Source organism: Aotus nancymaae, unplaced genomic scaffold, assembly GCF_030222135.1.
Source record: "Aotus nancymaae isolate 86718 unplaced genomic scaffold, 86718_ANA_hifiasm-v0.15.2.pri h1tg000009l, whole genome shotgun sequence".
NCBI lineage: Eukaryota > Metazoa > Chordata > Mammalia > Primates > Aotidae > Aotus > Aotus nancymaae.
Genome location: NW_026988420.1, coordinates 2,674,192 through 2,695,412, shown reverse-complemented (window position 1 = coordinate 2,695,412; position 21,221 = coordinate 2,674,192). Strand labels below are relative to the sequence as shown.

Here is a 21,221-nt window from a genome sequence, read left to right as displayed (position 1 = left end):
TCATCAAACATCTATTAAGGACCTACTTGGTGCCAGGAACTGTTCAAGACACTTGGGATACAGAAGTGAACAGTGTTGGACCTCAGCAGAGAGCAGATTCTGCAGTTCTGGGGAAACCTCTTAATCACCTGCATTTTGTCCTCTCAGTTTCCTCTTACAAGTTTTTCTTTTTATTATATCTCTGCATTTTATCAACATCTATCTTTTTTGGAAGTTTATAATACAAACAGATATTGAGGTAAATCAATGCAGTGATGAACGTCTTCCCACTCTGACTCTCCTTTTGATCCCACCACCATACCTACTCTACACTCACAAGACATAGCCAAGAGACAAGGAGATTGTTTGTATTTCTTAAAATATAGTGAAGAAAGCACAGTGTGGTACGCATGCTAGCAAAAATCAAACAACAAAACAATACCACACCTTAGTGACTAACACACAGGTCAACAAAGCCTCAAATCCTATGAGGAAAAATTGGAAATACTCATGCCTCAAATAAAGCAGGCCCTCACAGGAGAAGGATGATTGCTAGGCTTGAAGTTAATATCAAAGAAGTTAAATAAATCAGAACACAGGACATAAATTATTATCTGATGCAAACATAAGCCCCTACAACACAGGATGGGGGTTGGAAAGAAAAAAGGTCTCTCATGTAATGGATTTGAGAATTAACCAAACAGAACAAACAGCACTGAGGTACATACAAAATAATGAGTAATTTTTCTGTAACTAGAAATTGTGAATATATGAAGGTGCTTATATATTCAACCTTCTATCAAGTTCCTAAAAAACTGTCTTTTTTTTTTTTTTTTTTTTAGACAGAGTCTTGCTCTGTTGCCAGGCTGGAGTGCAGTGGCACAATCTCGGCTCACTGCAACCTCCGCCTCCTGGGTTCAAGTGATTCTCCTGCCTCAGCTTCCCAAGTAGCTGGGACTACAGGTGTGTGCCACCACGCTCAGCTAATTTTTGTATTTTTAGGAGAGACGGGGTTTCACCAATAGGCCAGGATAGTCTCGATCTGTTGACCTCGTGATCCGCCCGCCTCAGTCTCCCAAAGTGCTGGGATTACAGGCGTGAGCCAGCATGCCCAGCCCTAAAAAACTTTTTTAAGAGAACTCTGCTGTTCTATGTTTAGATACTTTATACAGTGTCCTAATCAAAAGTGCAATTTAGATTTTTTTGTGAAGCAGAAATAAGGCAGGGGAAACTATCAGGACAAAGTTAATGTAAAGATGAAACTGCTGTTGACTCAACTCCCAAACTGAAAGGCTAACGCATGCAGCTGTAGGCTGAGCGCGAGCTCACCAGTTTTCGGACATCTTCACTCCACACCTCTCCTTTTGCAGGCTGCTCTGCATATAACGAAATCCCCAACAGTCTGTTAAGCAAAATATTCAGGCCTTCCATGCATGCTCCAAGAGAGAAGAATGGGCAGTATAGGCTGGGCTCAATATTATACCTATGAGAAGGAAGAGAGGTTCAACAGCATCTTTGTTTGTTTCAATTTCTGAAGGTAAATTCAATTAACTTTTCATTAAACACTTAAGATCACTGGAGCTAAAGAAGGATTCAAACATAAAAGTGTATTTTTATCATTTGAGGGATTTTCAGACACAGTCTTCTTCAGAACGACAGTCTGATTATTACGAGTGTTAGCAGTAAGTCAGTAATTACGGTAGATATATCATTCCCTAATCTTTGTCCCTTCCACATTATTTACTCTTTCACTAAACCAATTAATCACTGTCTCAACTGCTCACTGTATACATTCCTTATACACATTTATATGCAAAATACGATGTTTCAGTTATAATGGTAACTCTCATCTGATGAGTTATATTCTAGAAACTTGTGACATATAAATATTAAATGAATACAAATCATGAGGCACAGTAAGTGAATTTAAAGTTCTTATCCAGTAAAATATTCATTTATGAAAAAAAATGCCTGGAATATAAATAATCAGATCTTAATTTATCTGTTTTATAGTTATATATCTTAAATTAAGGACAACATAACTGGTAAGGCGAATTATTCTTCACCCGAAAATAACTTTTTATGTCCTACATATTCCAACGTAAATCAAAGCAAATCAAAAATATGTGATTTGAATGTTAGATTTGAGTCATTAAAAGTCAAGCCAAAATGTATAACCATAGCCAAAAATAATGGCTCTCGAATACTGTAGGTGCTCATTACACTTCTACCTTTTGGGATTACCAAAATATACATTTTTTTCAATTGACTTTGTGATTCTAGAATTCCACAACACTTCATTCCACAAAATAAAGAGCTCCCACAAATTTATATATAAAATATATACGAACTTATATTTACCACTAAATGAATGAGTTTAGTAAGTGAACATAAATTGCACAACAAATGAGATTTTGGCTATGGACATCCACAAATTTACACCTTAATTTCTGACTGATTTTTCATTAAACAGAAATCTTAGTGTTGGAAGAGACGTTCATGATCCAGTGCCCTCCCCCGCTGGTTTGTTCACTCAAGCATACTCTCAGCAAACCTGCAGCGTGCTGGAGGAGAGGAATGAAGAGCCTTTGTGTCTAAGCAGCTGGCACTGAAGGAGGCAGAGATGTGAACAAACTACACTGTGTCCCAGGCTTGGGGCAGTGGGCACCAGGCGGCGCTCAATAGGCAGTGCTGAAGGATGAGTGACTGAGCACTGTGCAATGAGAGAGCAAAGGAGATCGTGATTACTGTACTTGCGGAATGCAGAGTAGCACCAGGGAGCGCATCTCAGGAAGGAATTAAACAATCGGTAGGGCTCTGTGGCTCATGCCTGTAATCCCAGCACTTTGGGAGGCCGAGGCAGGTGGATCAAGAGGTCAGGAGTTCAAGAACAGCCTGGCCAACATGGTGACACCCCATCTCTACTAAAAATACAAAAATTAGCCAGGTGTGGTGGCAGGTGCCTATAATCCCAGCTACTCGGGAGGCTGAGGCACAAGAATTGCTTGAACCCAGGAGGCAGAGGTTGCAGTGAGCTGAGATTGCACTCCAGCCTGGGTGACAAAGCGAGACTCCGTCTCAAAACAAACCAAAAAAAAGAAAGAAAGAAAAGAAAAAGGAATTAGACTTTGCAAGGCAGGGCTGGGATGAGGAATGGAAAATGGGAATCGTAATAGGAATTCTAGGCAGAAGCAACAGTGTAACTAAAGTATGATGACATAAATTAGCCTGGTAACTTCTAGAAAGGATGTGGTTAAAGATGAAGCAGTTCCCAAAGCAGGGATAAATGGAGAAAGAATGGGAGTAGAGTCTGGAAAAGGCAGGCAGGGGTCAGAAAACAGAGGGCCTGGTCCACCAAGCTGAGGAACTAGAACCATACGCCATAGGCCGTGGCCTCTAAGCTTCCTCACCAATGTACAGTAAAATAAGTTTTGAGTATTCAAACTTCTACAAGTACATTTATAAAGTATGTGCATGTGGTATTTTATTACATTGCAAAAAGAAAACATTTTTATAAGTTGAGATAAAGAAAAATAAATATACACAGAATTTCTAATATTTTTATGACTACACTCTTGATGAATTGCTTACAGATGCCATGTGGGAGACAGCTTCTGTAGGCCACAGAGGAGCAGCTATGTTTTCCGGAACACTGCACAGTGGACAGCATGGAGGGTGGATTGCAGGAGGCAGGGAGGGCTGACGGAAGGCCAGGCTTCAGAGGGCAAACTCTGACAGAGGGCAGTGGGGTCAGGGATGAACGTGTTTTTCCTTTGAGATGTAAACATCTCAGGACTGTGTGAGTGATTGGATGTGGAGGGTGATGAGAAAGACAGAACAGTCTAGAATAACACTCAGCTTTCTGGCTTGGACAAGTGGATGGTAGTCACTGTATCAGCACAATGAACACAAAAAAATGAAGAGGGGAATCTGGGCGTGTTTGTGAAAGAAGAGAGGAGGGTAAGGTGCAACGATGGGAGGATGGAGGGCTAATAAAAAATAAACTCCGTTTTGGAGACACCGACTGTGAAGGGCCCCTGATATGTCGGACATTCAGGACACCAAAGCTGACGAGACCAAGGAGACTTCGTTGTCTAGGTGTTAGAGCCACAGAGGGAGACATGGCCATTAGGGGAGAGCAACGTAGGCTGAGAAGAGGGTAAAGGGCAGACCCCTGAACTTCCAGAGCAGGGTGGTGGGAAGGAAGACAGAGGACAGTTCAGAGGTACTGAAAAGCTGATAGAAAGGAGAACCACAGAAAGAGGGGAGAAGAGAAATGATAAAAGGAAGTAGTCCAGGCTTGAGGATTCCACTCCTGCACATGAAGAACCTGAAAGTCACCACTCCACCCTAAGAAGCAGGAAGCTGAACAAACTGAAAATCAAGAATCTTGTTAGATTCAGCAGAGAATCGAGGCCACAGAGCAAACTGCTGCTCCTCAAAGTGGAAAGACAGGCAGGCAGACACAGAGACTCACAACTTACCAGAGCAGAAACCTCCCACAGAAACTACTACCAAGGCAAGAAAGTTTAAACCGTAATTGGCAAATTGCTGAAGGCTGGGAGGGGGCAGCTTTGAGAGTTAAAAGCTTCAGGGGTGCCCAATCTTACAGGGAATCCCACCCTTTTATGAGTTTCACCTTCAGAAGTCCTACAACAAGTTCTCATCGTTAAGATCAATAAAAATTCTCTCATGTTCCCATCAAGAAGGAAAAAATAACCATTTTTATTTCCGCCAAAGCATTCAGTTTTTCTTAATAAGATCCTCAAAAAAAACTACTTTACAAAGCCTAACCAGCCTGTGGGAAGGGAAACACCAACCCAAGCCCCCTCTAGTGTTATGTCTCACCTAAGGAGGGAGGGAAGAATGGAGAAGCACTTGTGAAGGTCACAGCCCAGGGACTGAGATCTGATCACGGGGTTACAGAACGCAACCCCTGTCTCCACACTCTACCACACCATCGATAATGCTCCTGTGTAACAACAGGAAATACAGCTGAAAGAACTGCACCATTCAGATCTGATTTAAGAAGTCTCTAGGGAAACTTAAAGACAGGAGAGGAGACAAAAACAAGAGACACTAGACAAAAGCTTAGCCTCTGACACCACAGCTACTGCAGTAACACAGCCTAATCCCTAGAAAAACATAAAATTTCCCACTGAAGACCTATTTACCTCAATTCCTTCTACCTAATGCGTACATCATGTCTAGGTTTTAACAAAAAAATCCAAGGCACATTAAAAGACAAAAGAACACACAGTTTGAAGAGACAGTAAGCGCCAGAACCAGACTCAGATGTGGCAGAGATGCTGGAATTTCAGACTGTCAATTTAAAACAACTACAATTAATATGCTAAGTGCTCCAGAGGGGAAGAGTAGACAACATTCAAGCACAGATATGCAATGTACACAGAAAGATGGAAACTTAAGAAAGAATCAAGAGAAAATGCTAGAAATCAAACACACTGCAAGGAAAATGAAGAAGGCCTTTGACAGGCACATCAGTAGAGTGGACACAACTGAGGTAAGAATCAGGGAGCTTGAAGAAATGTCAATAGAAACTTCCAGAACTAAAATGCAAAGAGAAAAAGAATGAAAAATACAGAAGAGATCATCCAATAATTGCAGGACAATTACAAAAGTGTAATGGACACATAATGGGAATACCAGAGAGAGAAGAAAGAAAAAGGAAGTAACAATGGCTGAAAAGTTTCCAACGAATCCAAACTAAATACAGACACCAAACCACAGATCCAAAAAAAATCAGAGAACACCAGGTGGTATAAATTCACCTCTCCCAAATATATCAAAGTAAATTATATTTATACTGCAGAAAATCAAAGACAAAGGAAAAAAAAAATCTAAGACTTTGGAGGAAAAAAAAATCACCTTACCTATAAAGGCGCTAGAATAAGAATCACATCAGCCTTCTCTTCAGAAACCATGAGAGTAAGAAGAGTGTGCGGTAAAATTTTCCTTCCAAAGTGGGAAAATAAAGAATTTCTTAGACAGAAATTGAGGGAATGTGTCACTAGTAGATTTGCCTTGAAAAAAAATGTTAAAAGAAGTTCTTCAGAAAGGAAGAAAATGAAATAGGTCAGACATTTGTATCTATATAAAGGGCATTAGAGAAGGAATATGTGAAGATAAAACAAAATCTTGTTTTCTTATCCTTAAGTAATCTAACAGATCACATTTTTTCCTAAAAATAATAATAGCAACAATACATTAGTTATAGTAATATCTTATGGATCAGCGAGATGTATGCCAGTGATGTTACAAGGGTCTGGAACGAAGAATTGGAAATACTTTGTTGTATTATAAAATACTACTTTTAAAAAAGCAAGTTCTTTGAAAATATCAATAAAACTGTTAAGCCTCTAGCTAGGTTAACTTTAAAAAAGGAGAGAAAGAGAAGACATATTACTAATATCAGACATGAAAAAGGAACATTACTACTGATCGCACGGGGCATTAAAAGGAAAATTAAGAAACACTATCAACAACTCTATGCCCACAAATTTTATAACCTACATGAAATGAACCACGTCCTGGAAAGACAATTACCAACACTCATGCAAGAAGGAGATAACATAAATAGGCCTATATCAAAGAAGTTAATTAATAATTAGTAACTTTCTAAAACAGAAAGCAACAGACCCAGATGTTTGGTGAGTTCTACCAACATTTAAGTAAGAAATTATGTCAAGTCTTTACAATTTCTTCTAGAAAACAGAAGCAGAGGGAATACTTCCTAACTCCTTAAATGATGTCAGCGTTACCCTAATACCAAAGCCAGACAAAGACATTATAAGAAAGGAAAACTACAGACTATTTCTTATGAACACAGATGCAAAAATATTTTCTCAACAAAATATTATCAAATGAAACATAACAATGTATAAAAGAATTACACACCACGACCAACTAGGCTTTATTTCAGGCATGCAAGGCTGTTCCAACATTTGAAAATGAACTAAGGTAATTCATCACATCAACAGGCTGAAGAAAAATTGTATCAATAGATTCATAAAAAGCATTTTAAAAAAATCTAACACTTATTCAGATAAAAACTCTCAGCAAACAAGAAGAACTTTCTGAACTTGGTAAGAACATCTACAAAATAACCTACATTTAATAACATAATTAATGAAGGAAAACTAGATGCTTTCCTGCTAAGATCAGGAACAAGGCAAGGATATTCCTTCTCATCACTCCTATTCAAGACCATACTGGAAGGCCTAGGTAATGCAATTAGCCAAGAAAGGAAAATAAAAGTGATGGAGATTGGGAAGAAAAAAATTAAATTGTCTGTTTGGAGATGACATAATTACCTATGTAGAAAATCCCAAAGTACTGACCAAAAACCTCCTGGAACTAACAAGCAATGATAGCAAAGTTGCAGGATACAATGTTAACATAAAAAAGTCAAGGGCTTTCTTATTGATCAGCAATGAACAACTGGAATGTGAAATTTAAAACACAATACCTTTTATATAAGCATTAAAACGAAATCTGTATTATTCTAACAAAAACTGTGTGCGAGCTATATGATGAAAACTACAAAACCCTAAAGAAAGAAGTCAAAGGAGGTCTAAATAAATGGAGAGAGATTATACGTTCATGGATAACAAGACTCAATATTATCCAGATTTTTGATAAAGGAGCAAAGGCAATTCAATGCAGAAAAGACAGTCTTCATAACAAATAGTGCTAGAACTGGACATCCACATGCAAAAATAAGTAAATTTTGACAAAGACCTTATACCTTTCACAAAAATTAACTCAAAATGGCTCACAAACCAAAATGTAAAACGTAAAACTGTAAAACTCCTAGAAAATAAAACAGGAGAAAATCTAGGGTGATCTTGGGTTTGGTGATGACTTTTTAGTTGTGCATCTAGTTGTGCATTTTACAACCAAAAGCATAACCCAGGATAAAAAATTGATAAGCTAGACTTCATTAAAATTAAGAACTTCTGCTCTTCAAAAACCAGTTAAGAAGATGAAAAGATAAAGACAAAAGGCAGGAACAGACACTTCACCAATAAAGATCTACAAATGGCAAATATACACGTGTGAAGATACATAATGTCGTATGTCATTATGGAATTACGAATCAAAACAACAAGCAGCTACCACCACGTGCCTGTGAGAATGGCTAAAATCCAAAACACTGACAACACTAAATGCTGACAAGGACGTAGTGCAATAAATGCTGTCATTCACTGCTGGTGGGAACGTAAAATGGTACAGCCACTTTGGAAGACAGTTTGGCAGTTTCTTACAAAACCAAACATACTTTTACCCTAAATCCAGCAATTGTGCTCCTTCATATTAACTAAATGAGTTGAAAACACGTCTACACCAAAACCTGCACATGAATGTTTGTAGCAGCTTTATTCATAATTTTTAAACACCTGAAGCAGCCAAGATGTCCTTCAATGAGTAAAAGGATAAACCACCTGTGGTACATCCAAACTATGAAATATTAGTCAGCAATACAAACAAATGAGCTATTAAGCCATAACATTTCATGGAGAAACCTGAAATGTATAATGCAAATGAAAGACGCCAATTTGAATAAAGCTACCTATTCTAGGATCCCTACTGTATGACATTCTAGAAAAGGCAAAACTATGGAGACAGTAGAAGAGCAATGGTTCCCAGGCACCAGCAGTGGGGCTGGGGAACAAGAATAGATAGGTGGAGCAGAGGGGATTTTTTGGAGGGAAAGTACTCCATGACAGTATCATGAAAGATACATGTCATTCTTCATTTGTCAAAGCCCATGGAGTGTTCAACACAGAGTGAGCTGTAATGAAAACTACGGACTTTAATTAATTAATATTATCAAATGTATCAGATGTACCATAGTAATGAAAGCTGTTAATAAAAGGGAAAACTGTGAGGGGGAAGTAGTGATTTATGGAAATTCTCTCTATAAACCTAAAAGTTCTCTGAAAAATAAAATCTATTAATTTTTGTTAAAATGAAGTCAATTAAAAAAAAACACAAAAAGAAGTCAATAGTGCCATCGTTGGGAAATCACGCATAAGAGGCTTACTTTTACGCTTTCTTACAAGGGCCCAGAGCAACTTCAGGCCTAGTTTTGCCCCACTAATGATAACAGTATCCTTCTGAGTGCTCTGACAGTCCAAAAATTATCATGATTTTGCAATACGGCTGATGGGCACACAAATCCTTGCAACCCTGTGTAAGCAACTGTGACTGCTCCCTGGCTCCTCCAATGTAGTTCTCGCCTCAGCCTCACATTATTTCCCATTGCCAAGGCTCTCAACAGGATTCAAGTGAAAACTCAAGAGGGTGTTCTTCCAATTTCCAGAGCCCTCGCAGTATGCAGCCTTCTCTGTGACTTTGTCCTGTGCACTGTTGCCTGCTTGACCTCCAAGCTCTCCCAGCTTCCGTCTCTACTCTAGCACGGTCTATTTGCAGCTCCAGCCTTTGGCTGTAAATTTGGAAATTCCTCCAGAGAGTCAGCCAGGGCAAGGTAGGGCTCATTAGTTTGTTTCCTTTCTTTCAGAGATCACCCACTTGCACTGACAGTTGTCCTATGTCTGAAAATTATTGTCTAGTCCATGCTGTTAGATTCTTTCTTCTGTGTATGTAGGAGGGAACATTTGGTTCCTGTTAATCTTAGCCAGATGTCTCTTGGTTTTTGATTTTTAGGACAGATGATATTTAAAAGTGAACAATAAACACACGCTTTCTTAGGAGGGGAAAGGAAATGATCAAGAATGCCAAAGGCTACTGTGTCTGCCCAGTGGTGTCCACTTAGAACTATCCTGGGCAGTAACATGAGCAATCAGGACCTGAAACCAAGGTCACCCATGGGAGAGAGTGGCCCCTAAGAAATCAGGGAACTCGAAGGGGCTGGAAGAACAGATAAACTGGTGGACCTGAGTTCCAGAAAGTGTTTCTAAGTAGCAGGCGCAAACCAGAATATTAGACTGAAAAGCAAAGGGACCTGGGCAACAGTGTTAATATGACCTCCTGCAGGAGGGAGCTGCGCTGCTCTGCGGCTCCCGGAGCAACTTCCCACCCTGCCCTGTTTGCCTCTGTGTGCTCCACCTGGACAGGCTTTGGCTAGGAAGGAAGAACCTTTTTCTAGAATGTCGGATAGTTTCACTACATCATGTAGTGACACTTACGGATGGGGAAAAGTTTCTATGTCTAGAATCATAAATGAGTGCTGATTAAGAGCACTGAGTTGGAACTAGAAGCCTGGAGTCTGAGAGCAGCCTCTACCACTTACTGTGTGATTCTGAGCCAATTAGGTCCTTCACCATGTTTCAGCTTGGTCATCTGTGACTATAGAGAAAAAAAACACCTGCCTGTGGTTGCAAAGTTTAAACGAGCTAACGCCTGTGAAGTTCTCAGAAAAGTGCACATTATATTCAATACTCAATATGAGTAACTCAATAAATATTAATCATGCTGATGAGGAGAAGAGGAGGAAGAGGAGAAGCTGAACCCTGTGCACACTGTTCTACTAATTACAGAATCCCTCTGGCTGCTCTCTCGATCACAGAAAGCCTCTGCTGTTGGAGCAGCACTGACCACTTAGACAACCCACCAGTTGCAGGAGCACTCACTTGACCTTGGCCTGGCCAATCTGAGTACTCCTATACCTTGGATGCAAATGTCTCTGAACTACCCCTAGACTCTTTATTTCATGTCAGTTAGTGATTTCTCTCCTCTGCTTAAGATAGTCTGAACTTAGTTTCTGTCAATGATAACTGAAATTGTCCTAATAATATATTAGCCACCTTTTGAATTTAACGGCCTTAAAAATGATCTTTTGTAGGATACATAGCACAGATTTTCACATTAGAACGACGGTCATAAGGACTATTGGTATTCAGAAGGGATTTATTTGGGGGATGGCATCCTTGTCTCATCAAAACACATTTGTTTGGGTAAATGAAAAAATATTAAAACAAAGCCAGATGCAGTGACTGATTCCTATAATTCCAGCACTTTGGGAGGCTGAGGCGGCAGATTACTTAAGGTCAGGAGTTCCAGACCAGCCTAGTCAATATGGTGAAACCCCGTCTCTACCAAAAATACAAAAATTAGCTGGGCATAGTGCCAGGTGCCTGTAATCCCAGCTACTCAGGAGGCTGAGGCAGGAGAATCACTTGCCCCCTAGAGGCGGAGGTTGCAGTGAGCAGAGATCGCACCACTGAACTCCAGCCTAGGCAATAGAGCTAGACTCCACCTCATAAACAAATAAATAAAATAAAATAAAATAAGATACTGTCTGTTTTGAGGAAAATAAATAAGTCATTTATCTGTTATGACATTGAATCAGACCAGACTGACCTTAAAGAATGAAATCAAAAAGTCAAGCTCAAACCACAGAACATGAAGAAACAGAAATAAAACTTAACTACATAGTGCTCTAACTAGGTAACTTGATTATAAAAAGCAATTCACTTTTTTGTTGCTAGATAATAAAAATCAACACAAAAATAAAGGAGAATAAAAAGAAACTTTACATATTAAAATTATACCCTTCTTAAGATTATAATGAACACATAACATTTATTTTTATGGAAAAGAAACACAGTAAAGCTAGCGACAACACAGCTTATTTTACTAAGCCATAACCGACAAATATTTACTGACTTACCCAATGACCATTACACCCATATATGTTAGGTAAAATTTAAGGAAATAATTTATCTTTGAAAAAAAATTTAAGAATATAAATTTATATAATATTCTGCATACAACTTCAATTTGTATGCAGTAAATGAAATCATTGTGAATGCTGAAAAGCAAATGTTATTACCCTAAAATTTTTGACTGGGAAGAAATGAATTTATAAACTCCCTGTTTTAAAATAAAAACACCTCAATAATAATGACAATGGGCAAAAAGTACACCGTCTTGTCCCCTGGCTCACTATGCGCACCCCCAGAGGTAAATATCTTGTGTATCCTTCCAGGCATTCCCTATGCACATTCTCAGAAGTTCATGCATCTAAACTTTATGTATACATAAAACTATTTTGGTACAAATAGAATCATACCATTCATACTATCTTGTAATTTCATTTAACATAAAAATATATAAATGATATGTATTTTTTACACATATATTTCTCATAAAAATATAATTTGAAATACTTTCCAATTCAGTATATAAAGCTCTATCCTGTTTTCTTTCATGGGTGCAGAGTTGTCCACAGCAAACACACGACAAAAATTACTTCATGCATCTCCTGCTGTGTTGTACGTGGGCAGAGGAGGCAAGGTCAATGTCAGCCTGAAGTATCAATGGGGGAAGTATCTGATCACTGACATCGTTTGGACTTTCCCACACACGGGGATATTAAAGGAGCCCAAACTTTTCATCGGTTTTATTATTGATTTTAACCTCTCTACCGAAAATGCATCTTGTTATGGCTGCCACACCCAGAGCTCACTTCCCTGCCTTGGTCTGCCTCTGTTCCTTTTAACTGACAGTAAGCTGCTGTTAATCTGTTTAAGTGATGCCATAGTGAATATCTTTATCACACCCACCCAAGCCTATCCATAAAATAAACTGAAGAAATGACATTGTTGCAAAGAATATGAGATCTTAAATTTTTTGATAGGTATTTCCAACTTATCCTCCAAAAAAAGTTGTTCTAACTTACATTCCTACCAACAGTGTGTGAAAATACCTAGTGACCTCACCCTTGCCAATGTAATTCTGTTATTTTTTTTTAATGCTTCCTTTATTTTCTTTCTTTGGCTATGTATGCTGCATTTTCTTTTTCTTTCTAATAATTTAGTATCTTATTGATATTTCTAGTTTATATTTTAGCTTATAGACTCTCTATTGCTTTTTTTTTTTTTGAGATGGAGTCTTGTTCTATCACCCAGGCAAGAGTGCAGTGGCATGATCTCAGCTCACTGCAACCTCCATCTCACGGGTTCAAGCGATTCTCCTGCCTCCACCACCCTAGTAGATGGGATTATAGGTGTGCAGCACCATGCCTGGCTAATTTTGGTACTTTTGATAGAGGCGGGTCTCTATTGGTTTTAAAATAAACAATATTTATTGGTTTAGCAATTTAAATTTAAACTATTTATTTATTGGTTTAGCAATTTTAGATAATATTTACTGATTCCCCTCCTCCTGCCTTGCCCTCCTGATCTGTCTTGTTATTATATATATAGATATATTGATGCTCTTTTTCTTAATTTTGCTGAGAGAAGAATAGAGATATGGCCTTTATTTTGCCACTGTTTACTGGATATCCCCAGAATGCATACAGTGTGGGAACAGCTGCTATTAGTAGTAAGGATGAAGAGGAGAGAAATGACAAAATCCTGTGCTTTAGAAGATTATTCTGGCAGTGCTATCTATGTAGGCCAGTTTAAAATGCAAAAATTCACAATCATTATAGCAAAAGAAAGTTCAATATAGTTTGTGTATCCCTTATCCGAAATGCTTGGGAGAAGATATGTTTTGGATTTTGGATTTTTTTAATTTTTATTTTAGAAAATCTGCATATACATAATGAGGTATCTTGGGGATGGGACCTATGTCTAAACAGGAAATTTATTTATGTTTCATATACACCTTATACACATAGCTTGAAGGTAATTTTACATAATATTTTAAATAATTTTGTGCATGAAACAAAATTTTAACTGTATTTTCACTGTAATCTGTCACATGAGGTCCACTTGTGGTGTCATGTTGGCACTCAAAAAGTTTTGGATTTTGGAGCATTTCAGGTTAGGGATGTTTGACCTATATAGCAAATATGTCCATTTTCCCTAAATTAAATCTACAAACAGAAAACTATCACTACCAGATGATGATGATGATGATGTTAATGGCAACCAACATTTGGTGAGTACTCACTAGGACAGTGGGCTAAGCCCTTTATATGTATCTCATTTAACAGCAAAAACAATCATTTAAGGTAATACTGTCACTCCTATGTTACAATGGATTAAACAGGTTTACAAGACAGTAAGTAACCCTCCCAAGGCTATCAGAATAACTTAGTAGAAGGCTGAAGACCGCCCTTTATAATTGCATGATAACAGCATGGAAATTGAAAAAATCATCAGGAGGGCACATCTTTGTTTGGCTGAGGTACTGAAGCTTTTCATAAATAAGTGATACAAGTTAAAGCAAGTACTAAAGGAAGCACAGTAATTGTATCATTCATTCTTATACACATTTCCCAAAATGCTTTAGAGAGTCAGACGGAAGAGGGAGGAGCTACTGGTCACAATGAGGACACTACATCCCTGAGTTCACTCCTATGGCAGCTTAAAAGTGAACAAAGATTGAGAACCACCAATTTAGAGACGTAAAAAGAGAAATAAGTGTGGTGATAAAAAGTAGAGAACCAAAAGTGTGAGGGTATGTGCTGAAGAAAGAATTTTAAGAAACTGAACATGGAAAGCACTGTCAAAAACTGCAGATATTAGGATCTCAAATCCAAGCCAAAAAAAAAAAAAAAAAAACCCAAACAGAGAAAACTGCAGACATCAGGGATGTTGAGCAGTACAACAAATTACTGAATTTCATGACTGGCAGGCGGCTGATACCTGGAAACACTATCTGAGTAGACTGATAGGCCTATAAGCCAGACTGTGGTGATTAGAAAGAGGAAGAATCCAGGAGACAGCAGTGCTGGGGGAAGTTTGGCAGGAAAAAAATGAGAGTACCAGTCTCTCCAAGAGTCAGAGGGGTAATTATTTGTGTTGTAAAATAAGAGATATCTTAGCAGGTCGGCAGGCAAAAGGGAAGAAGCTAATACAAAGGAAGAGATGGTGATTATGATAGAATAATTCGTGAAGCAAGATCTGTAATGGTTTGTATATCGTCTTGGTGTTTGACAATTTGCAAAGCACTTTCACATCAAGAATCAAGAATCTCCTTATTCCTTACATGATTCTGTGACACAGGTGGAACAAGAATTATTATCAGAATTATTAGTAGTTTTACTTGTGGAAACTCAGATTCAAAGAGGCTTGTGACAGTCTAAGGCAATCTGGAATACAAGAAAGAGCCCTGGGGCTGGGCGCAGTGGCTCCCAGCACTTTGGGAGGCCGAAGTGGGCAGATCACGAGGTCAGCAGTTCAAGACCAGACTGGCCAACATGGTGAAACCCCATCTCTACTAAAAAATACAAAAATTAGCTGGGCATGGAGGCTCTTGCCTGTAATCTCAGCTACTTGGGAGGCTGACATAGAATTGCTTGAACTGAAACCTGGGAGGTGGAGGTTGCAGTAAGCTGAGATCGTGCCACTGCACTCTAGCCTAGGCTATAGAGCGAGACTCCATCTCAAAAAAAAGGTGGAAAAAAAAGAGCCCTGAGTTTGAAAATACCATTTCTCACTGGTTCCATGCTTTGAGAAAATTACTTAGGTTTTTGAAGCCTCAGTTTCCTTACTAGGAAAATGGGAATACTTTCCAGCCTCCATTAACAATTACAGAAACGCATGCAATGAATCTGGCATGGTTCTGGAGAAAAGCAGGCACACAGTAAATTATAGGCACTATTGTTGCTGTTAGACAGAGACAGGGACAGGGACAAGATTAAACCCAGTGTTTTCTACTCCTATTCCAGTTTCCTTCTACTCCCCAAAGCTGCCCTTACCTCTAAAAAGAAATGCAACACCCTGTAAAGAAGCTGTGTCAATGCAGTAAACTTTCATTAATCACCTGCCATGTGCCTGCCTGACAACTCCTCAGTGTAGAAAGATGAACACACTGTAACCATAATGAACCACAAATCCAAGTGATCGGGGCAGAGGAGCAGTGTAAACAAGGCATTGGCTCAAAGATGAGGCTGTGGTCAGTTCCACCTGCCAGAGGGGAGAAGCTGGGAAGGGGAGGAATAGAGAGAACTACAAAGAAGAGGCAGCATTTGAAGTGCACCTGGAAAGATGAGGCTCCTGGAAGAAAGGGAGGGCACTCGAGGGGGAAGGAGGAGGATAGCAAAGGCCCAAGGGGATTCAAGCAAATAGGGCAGACAAGCTCAAGCAAGTACCAGTGCCTTAGTCCTCACTCAGCTGCCTCAGCCATCCAGAGTGAGACTACAGGCCCCTCCACACCCTCAGTGACTCTCACCAAATGCAAGCTACTTCTCTCCTGAACAAGAGCCAGAGAGGAGAGGTCCAGAGAGGGTAGAAGAGATTCAGAAAGCTACAGGGTGTTTTCCGCAGCTCCAACCCACATCTGAGGGGCCCCAAGGAGCAGTCCCACGTGACCTCTCAGTGAAGTGGCTGTGACTGCTATGCTCTCAGCTCACGGCTTTAACACAGAGTGAAAAAACATGCACAGAGGGCGTTTCAGTGGTCACAGGCCCCACTATGGCCCTCCAAGCCAGGCTCAGCACGTGGCTCCGCCTGCCCAGCAGAGCACTTCCAGGCGGAGGCCGGCCTGTGAACAATGGATCACAGCATCTCCATCCTCAGCTTCCTTATCTACACATGAGAACCTTTTCCTTTCTCATCTAGAGACCCAAGACAGTGGGAAGCACCGCGGGCAGCACAGAGAACCTCACAGCACAGCAGAGCCACAACCAGCAGAGAACAGAGCTTAGCATGCATTTTGAGGATTTGGCTTCAGTGCCATCCCTGCCACCAGCTCAGACTCTTCTATAGTTTTACAAAAGTTTTATGACTATTTTTTTGTAAAGAATTCCACGGATCTGGACCCAGAAGTAAGGGATCTCTAGAAATCTTTGATTCCTCTGAAGAAAGAAAGAGGAAGAAAATTATGTTATCCGCTACAGGTGCTGAATGAAGTCTAATAAACACTCTGCTATTCTGGTTTAAAATATGCTACCTATGAGTTTGCAAATTTTCAGTTTTCAAAGAACCAGAACATACAACTATCAACATGATACAATGGTATAAATATAATTAGGTCTCGTAAATTAAGAGCATTAGAATTTAGCAATGTATCAAAATCTTCATCTAATCTTCATCCAATGCGAATTATGATTGAAATAAGCACAGAAATATCAGTCAAGAAGAGACTCTCAACTGAAGAATTCATCATTGTAATTTGAATTTAAAAAATAATCAATGGATCACTGACTGTATTTATGAAACACACCTATGAGTCAGACTTATATTTCAATCTCTGATGCACCTGGAATTCAGGTAAAGAAAGAACTTGGATGTTACGTCCAAATACCATGGCCTCAAACCTAGTGAAAATATAAAACACAATTTAGTACAGTCAGAGAATCCATGTTGAAACTGCAGGTAAACATAGCTTCAGTCTTACCTTAGTCTATTCAGTGAGTGAGAGCAAATGTGACAGAGAACATGTGCATCAAACGGCAAATGCCCACAGAGGCTCGTTACAGAATGGACAAGATGGCCTGCCAGAGGGCACATGTGGGCAAGGAAAAAATGCACACTTGTAAAGAACAGAGCATGTGACAATACTGTCAGATAAACTATTTTTAACTTGATCGAAGGCAAATGAAACTGTGTTTTGGCATCAGGAATGACCAACTATAATTCTTATGTTATAGTTGGATGACATTTTGAAATGTGAAATGCTGTCTTGAAAAGCACAGGAAGAGCTACTGTTTTATTTGGTTAAATAGAGAAGGTAGCAGTAAAGGAACTGAATGATACTAGAAACCTGTGCCTTTCAGGTAATTATACAGAACTGCAAAGACCTTTCACCCTATTTTATACAGAATCTACCATTGCTAAATTTGTTCTATCTTGACTTCTGAAGCTAGTGGCAAGAAAATTGCTTCAGCCAAACTTCCTGATAACCAGGAAACAATTTTCATTAATAGTGCAAATCAGCAGCACAGTTCACTGGAAACTGTGGTTAACAGAATCAAAGCTAAATAAAGACAGTACAATTCCATTATCATTCTAGAGATTAGGAAAGTGAACCAGTAAGTCTGACTTTAGGGAGAGAAGATGACACCATGCTGATGTGCCACTAGATGACAGAACTCTCACCACAGAGGCTGGGGCCAAATGTTACTACAGCAAGGAGACCTCTAATGCAAGTGTCTCATTCAGCTTCTTAAGCTGCTATCAAAATGTGAAATCAAATAGCCATGTCTAAAATTGAATACTAAGAAAGAATAACCAAAAATAACGCCTATGTGCTGCATCTTGCTTTAGGGAGAACAGAACAGATGTGCAAATGTTGTAAGAGAGGGTACATGTCAGACCTGGGACAGGGAGGAATGAAAACCTAGTGAGAAGGAGCAAGTGACAGCAGCAGAAAGGGAAATAGGCAGGGATTTTCGCCCCCAGAGCCTTATGGAAAATGATGAAAGGGAAGTGGCCAGATGGCCATTCGCTTTGCCCAAAGAGCTTTTCCAACCCTCTTCTAATTACTGAGTCCAGCGACAGACTCCATCCTCAGACCTTTCTCCCGGTCGCAGATGATCCTGGCTCAGAACTGAAGTCACCATCCCTTTTTTGTCCTGCAGGGATGTAGCAACTGGTTCTTAAACTCAACTGGGAATAATAAACACAGGTATTTTGAGTCTCACTCAACAAGCTGCTCAAAGACTGAATTGAAAATCAAGGTATTAAAACTTTTCAGTGCAATTGGCCAAGTTATGACAAATTTGGCATCCCTCCAAAATGACTGGAATGGACTGAAACACATTGAATCAATGGAATCTCATTAGTTTATAATGACACCTTACAAAGACAAAGCCAGAAAATACTCTTTTGTCACCAGTTCAGAAAACTATTAAAATGAATTCTTATTTTGAAAATTGGTGATTAAAAAGAATGACTGACTCAGACGAGGACTATTGATGGGTGTTAAAGCCACTGGGTAAATGACTGAGGGAAAACTGATGTTTCCATGTTGCCTGTAACGCCACACAGATCCCCTTCTAGTTGAGAGGGAATCCCTCACTGCAGACTGCAGAGATCATGTTGGCATCGGTCTATCTACGGGTCCATCTTCACATCACACATCACCCTCGGTGGGCAAATATTTCGTGTCTTTTTTTTTTTTTTTTTGAGAGAGGGAGTCTCACTCTATCGCCCAGGCTGGAGTACAGCAGCATGATCCTAACTTGCTGCAGCCTTGAACTCTGGGGTTCAAGAGATCCTCCCACCTCAGCCTCTGAGTCATTGGGATTACAGACATGTGCCACCATGCCCGGCTATTTCACATCTTCTGATGTGATGTGACACAAAGTATACAATATCACCTATGGGTGTCCATGCCAAAAATGGCAAATATTTAACAGTAAGTCATTATATGTAACATCCAGCTTGCAGGAATGATAGGAAGAGAGGAACTGGTGGAATCATGCCACAAGGAAGCACACAGATAAACCCAGAAAGTTGGAAATTCTGTAGGACAAATGGCCTGGTCTTTTCAACAACTCTTGCTGATATATGAAAAAAAGGAGTGAGAAGAGCATGAGGCATGGGGAATTGCTCTAAAGTAGGAGACAGGAGACAGAAAAGCCAAGAGAATGTGGAGGCTTTGTTTGGGTCCTGATACTAACAAGCTACCTCGGAAAAAAGCTGATTTGATACTACCAAGGAAATATGAATAGAGACTAGATATTAAATGATGCCAACACATTGCTATTAAATTTTTATTAGGTAATAATGATACAGTAGTTATGTAAGATGTTCATGTTTTTCAGAAGTACATAATAAATGTGTAAGACTGAGATGTCATGAGGGCGAGGATGTCCTTTAAAGTAGTCATCAGCCAGGTAACAACACTTCTGCCAACAATGAACCACACATGCTACAGGGAGTGGTCCCTTGAGATTATAATGGAGCTGACAAATTTATATTGCCTGGTAACACTGTAGCTGTCATAATGTCAGAGTACAAGGCACTGCACTGGTGAACACAAAACTACTGTGCTGCCAGTCTATGAAAGCTTAACATATACAATTAGGTACAGTACATAGTACTTAATAAACGACTATGTTACTGATTCATGTATTTACTAACTATCCTTTCTATCATTATTGGTGTACTCCTTCTACTTATTAAAAAAAGTAAACTGTGAAAGAGTCTCAGGCAGGTCCTTCAGGAGGGATTCCAGAAGAAGGCATTGTTATCACAGGGGATGGCAGCTCCATGGCTGTTATTTCCCCAGTAGACCTTCCAGTAGGACAAGATGTGGAGGTGGAAGACAGTGATGTTGACGATCCTGACCCTGTGTAAGCCCTGGCTAATGTGTGTGTTTGTGTCTTGGTTTATAACAAAAAAGTTTAAAAAGTACAAAAAAAATTTTAATAGAAAAAAGCTTGTAGAGTTAGGATTAAAAAAAGAGAAAATATTGTTGTTCAGCTACATGATGTATTTGTTTCAAGTAAATATTATTACAAAAGTATCTAAACATTTTTAAAACCTAAAAAGTTTATAAGGTAAAACATATCTTTCTATAACTGTAGTGTAGTCTAAGTGTACAGTGTCTCTAAAATCTATAATGGTGCACAGTAATGTCCTAGGCCTTCATATTCACCCACCACTCACTCACGGACTCACTCCAGTAGTGGTAAGAGCCCTATACAGGTGTACCATTTCTTATCTTTTATGCCTTATTTTCACTGTACCTTTTCTATGTTTAGACATGTTTAGATGCACATACACTTATCATTGTGTTACAGCTGCCTACAGATTCAGTATGGTAACATGCTATGCAGGCTACAGGCTATACCAGAGAGCACAGGCACGTGTGTAGTAGGCTATCTACCCTTAGGTTTGTGTAAGCACACTCTAAGATTACAGTGACAAAACTGCCTAACGATGCATTTCTCAGAAGGTAACCCTGTACTTGAGTAATGAGAAAACAGAAAGGGAGGAAAGCAGGGAGGGAAGAAGGAAAACAGGAGCAAAGTAAGAAAAAAGAAAATTTTAAGAGATCGATGAAGCAAATATAGAAAAATCTTGACAATTGTAGAATATGGGAGATGAATACACAGAGGTTACTTATATTGCTCTTTCTACTTGTTTTCTGTTCATTTTTTTCTTAAACAATTTTTTTATTCTTTTTCCTTTTGACTGAACCTAGCTACTTCTGTTTATTTTGAAAGTTTTCCTAATAAAGGTTAATTTTTAAAAATGTAAAAGCACCAAGATCACTAAGCCTATACTAACAAAGCATATTAATTTCCCACATCAAAAAGAAGTCCTTTTGTGAAAGCCTATTTTTTGAATAGTTTAAAACATAAAACATCCTTATTTCAAGTGAATGCTCTTGAGGTTTTAAGATTATAT

At 39.1% G+C, this 21,221-nt stretch overlaps 1 protein-coding gene across 1 annotated transcript in view; it reads right to left on the bottom strand.

The window, feature by feature from the left end:
* The window catches only part of MIPEP (mitochondrial intermediate peptidase), a 170,045-nt gene that overhangs the window by 108,367 nt on the left and 40,457 nt on the right, over window positions 1-21,221 (bottom strand). The window contains exon 11 of the mRNA XM_021677332.2: window positions 1,309-1,462. Within this exon, the coding sequence (XP_021533007.1) occupies window positions 1,309-1,462 (154 nt within the window). The remainder of the gene's footprint in view (window positions 1-1,308; window positions 1,463-21,221) is intronic.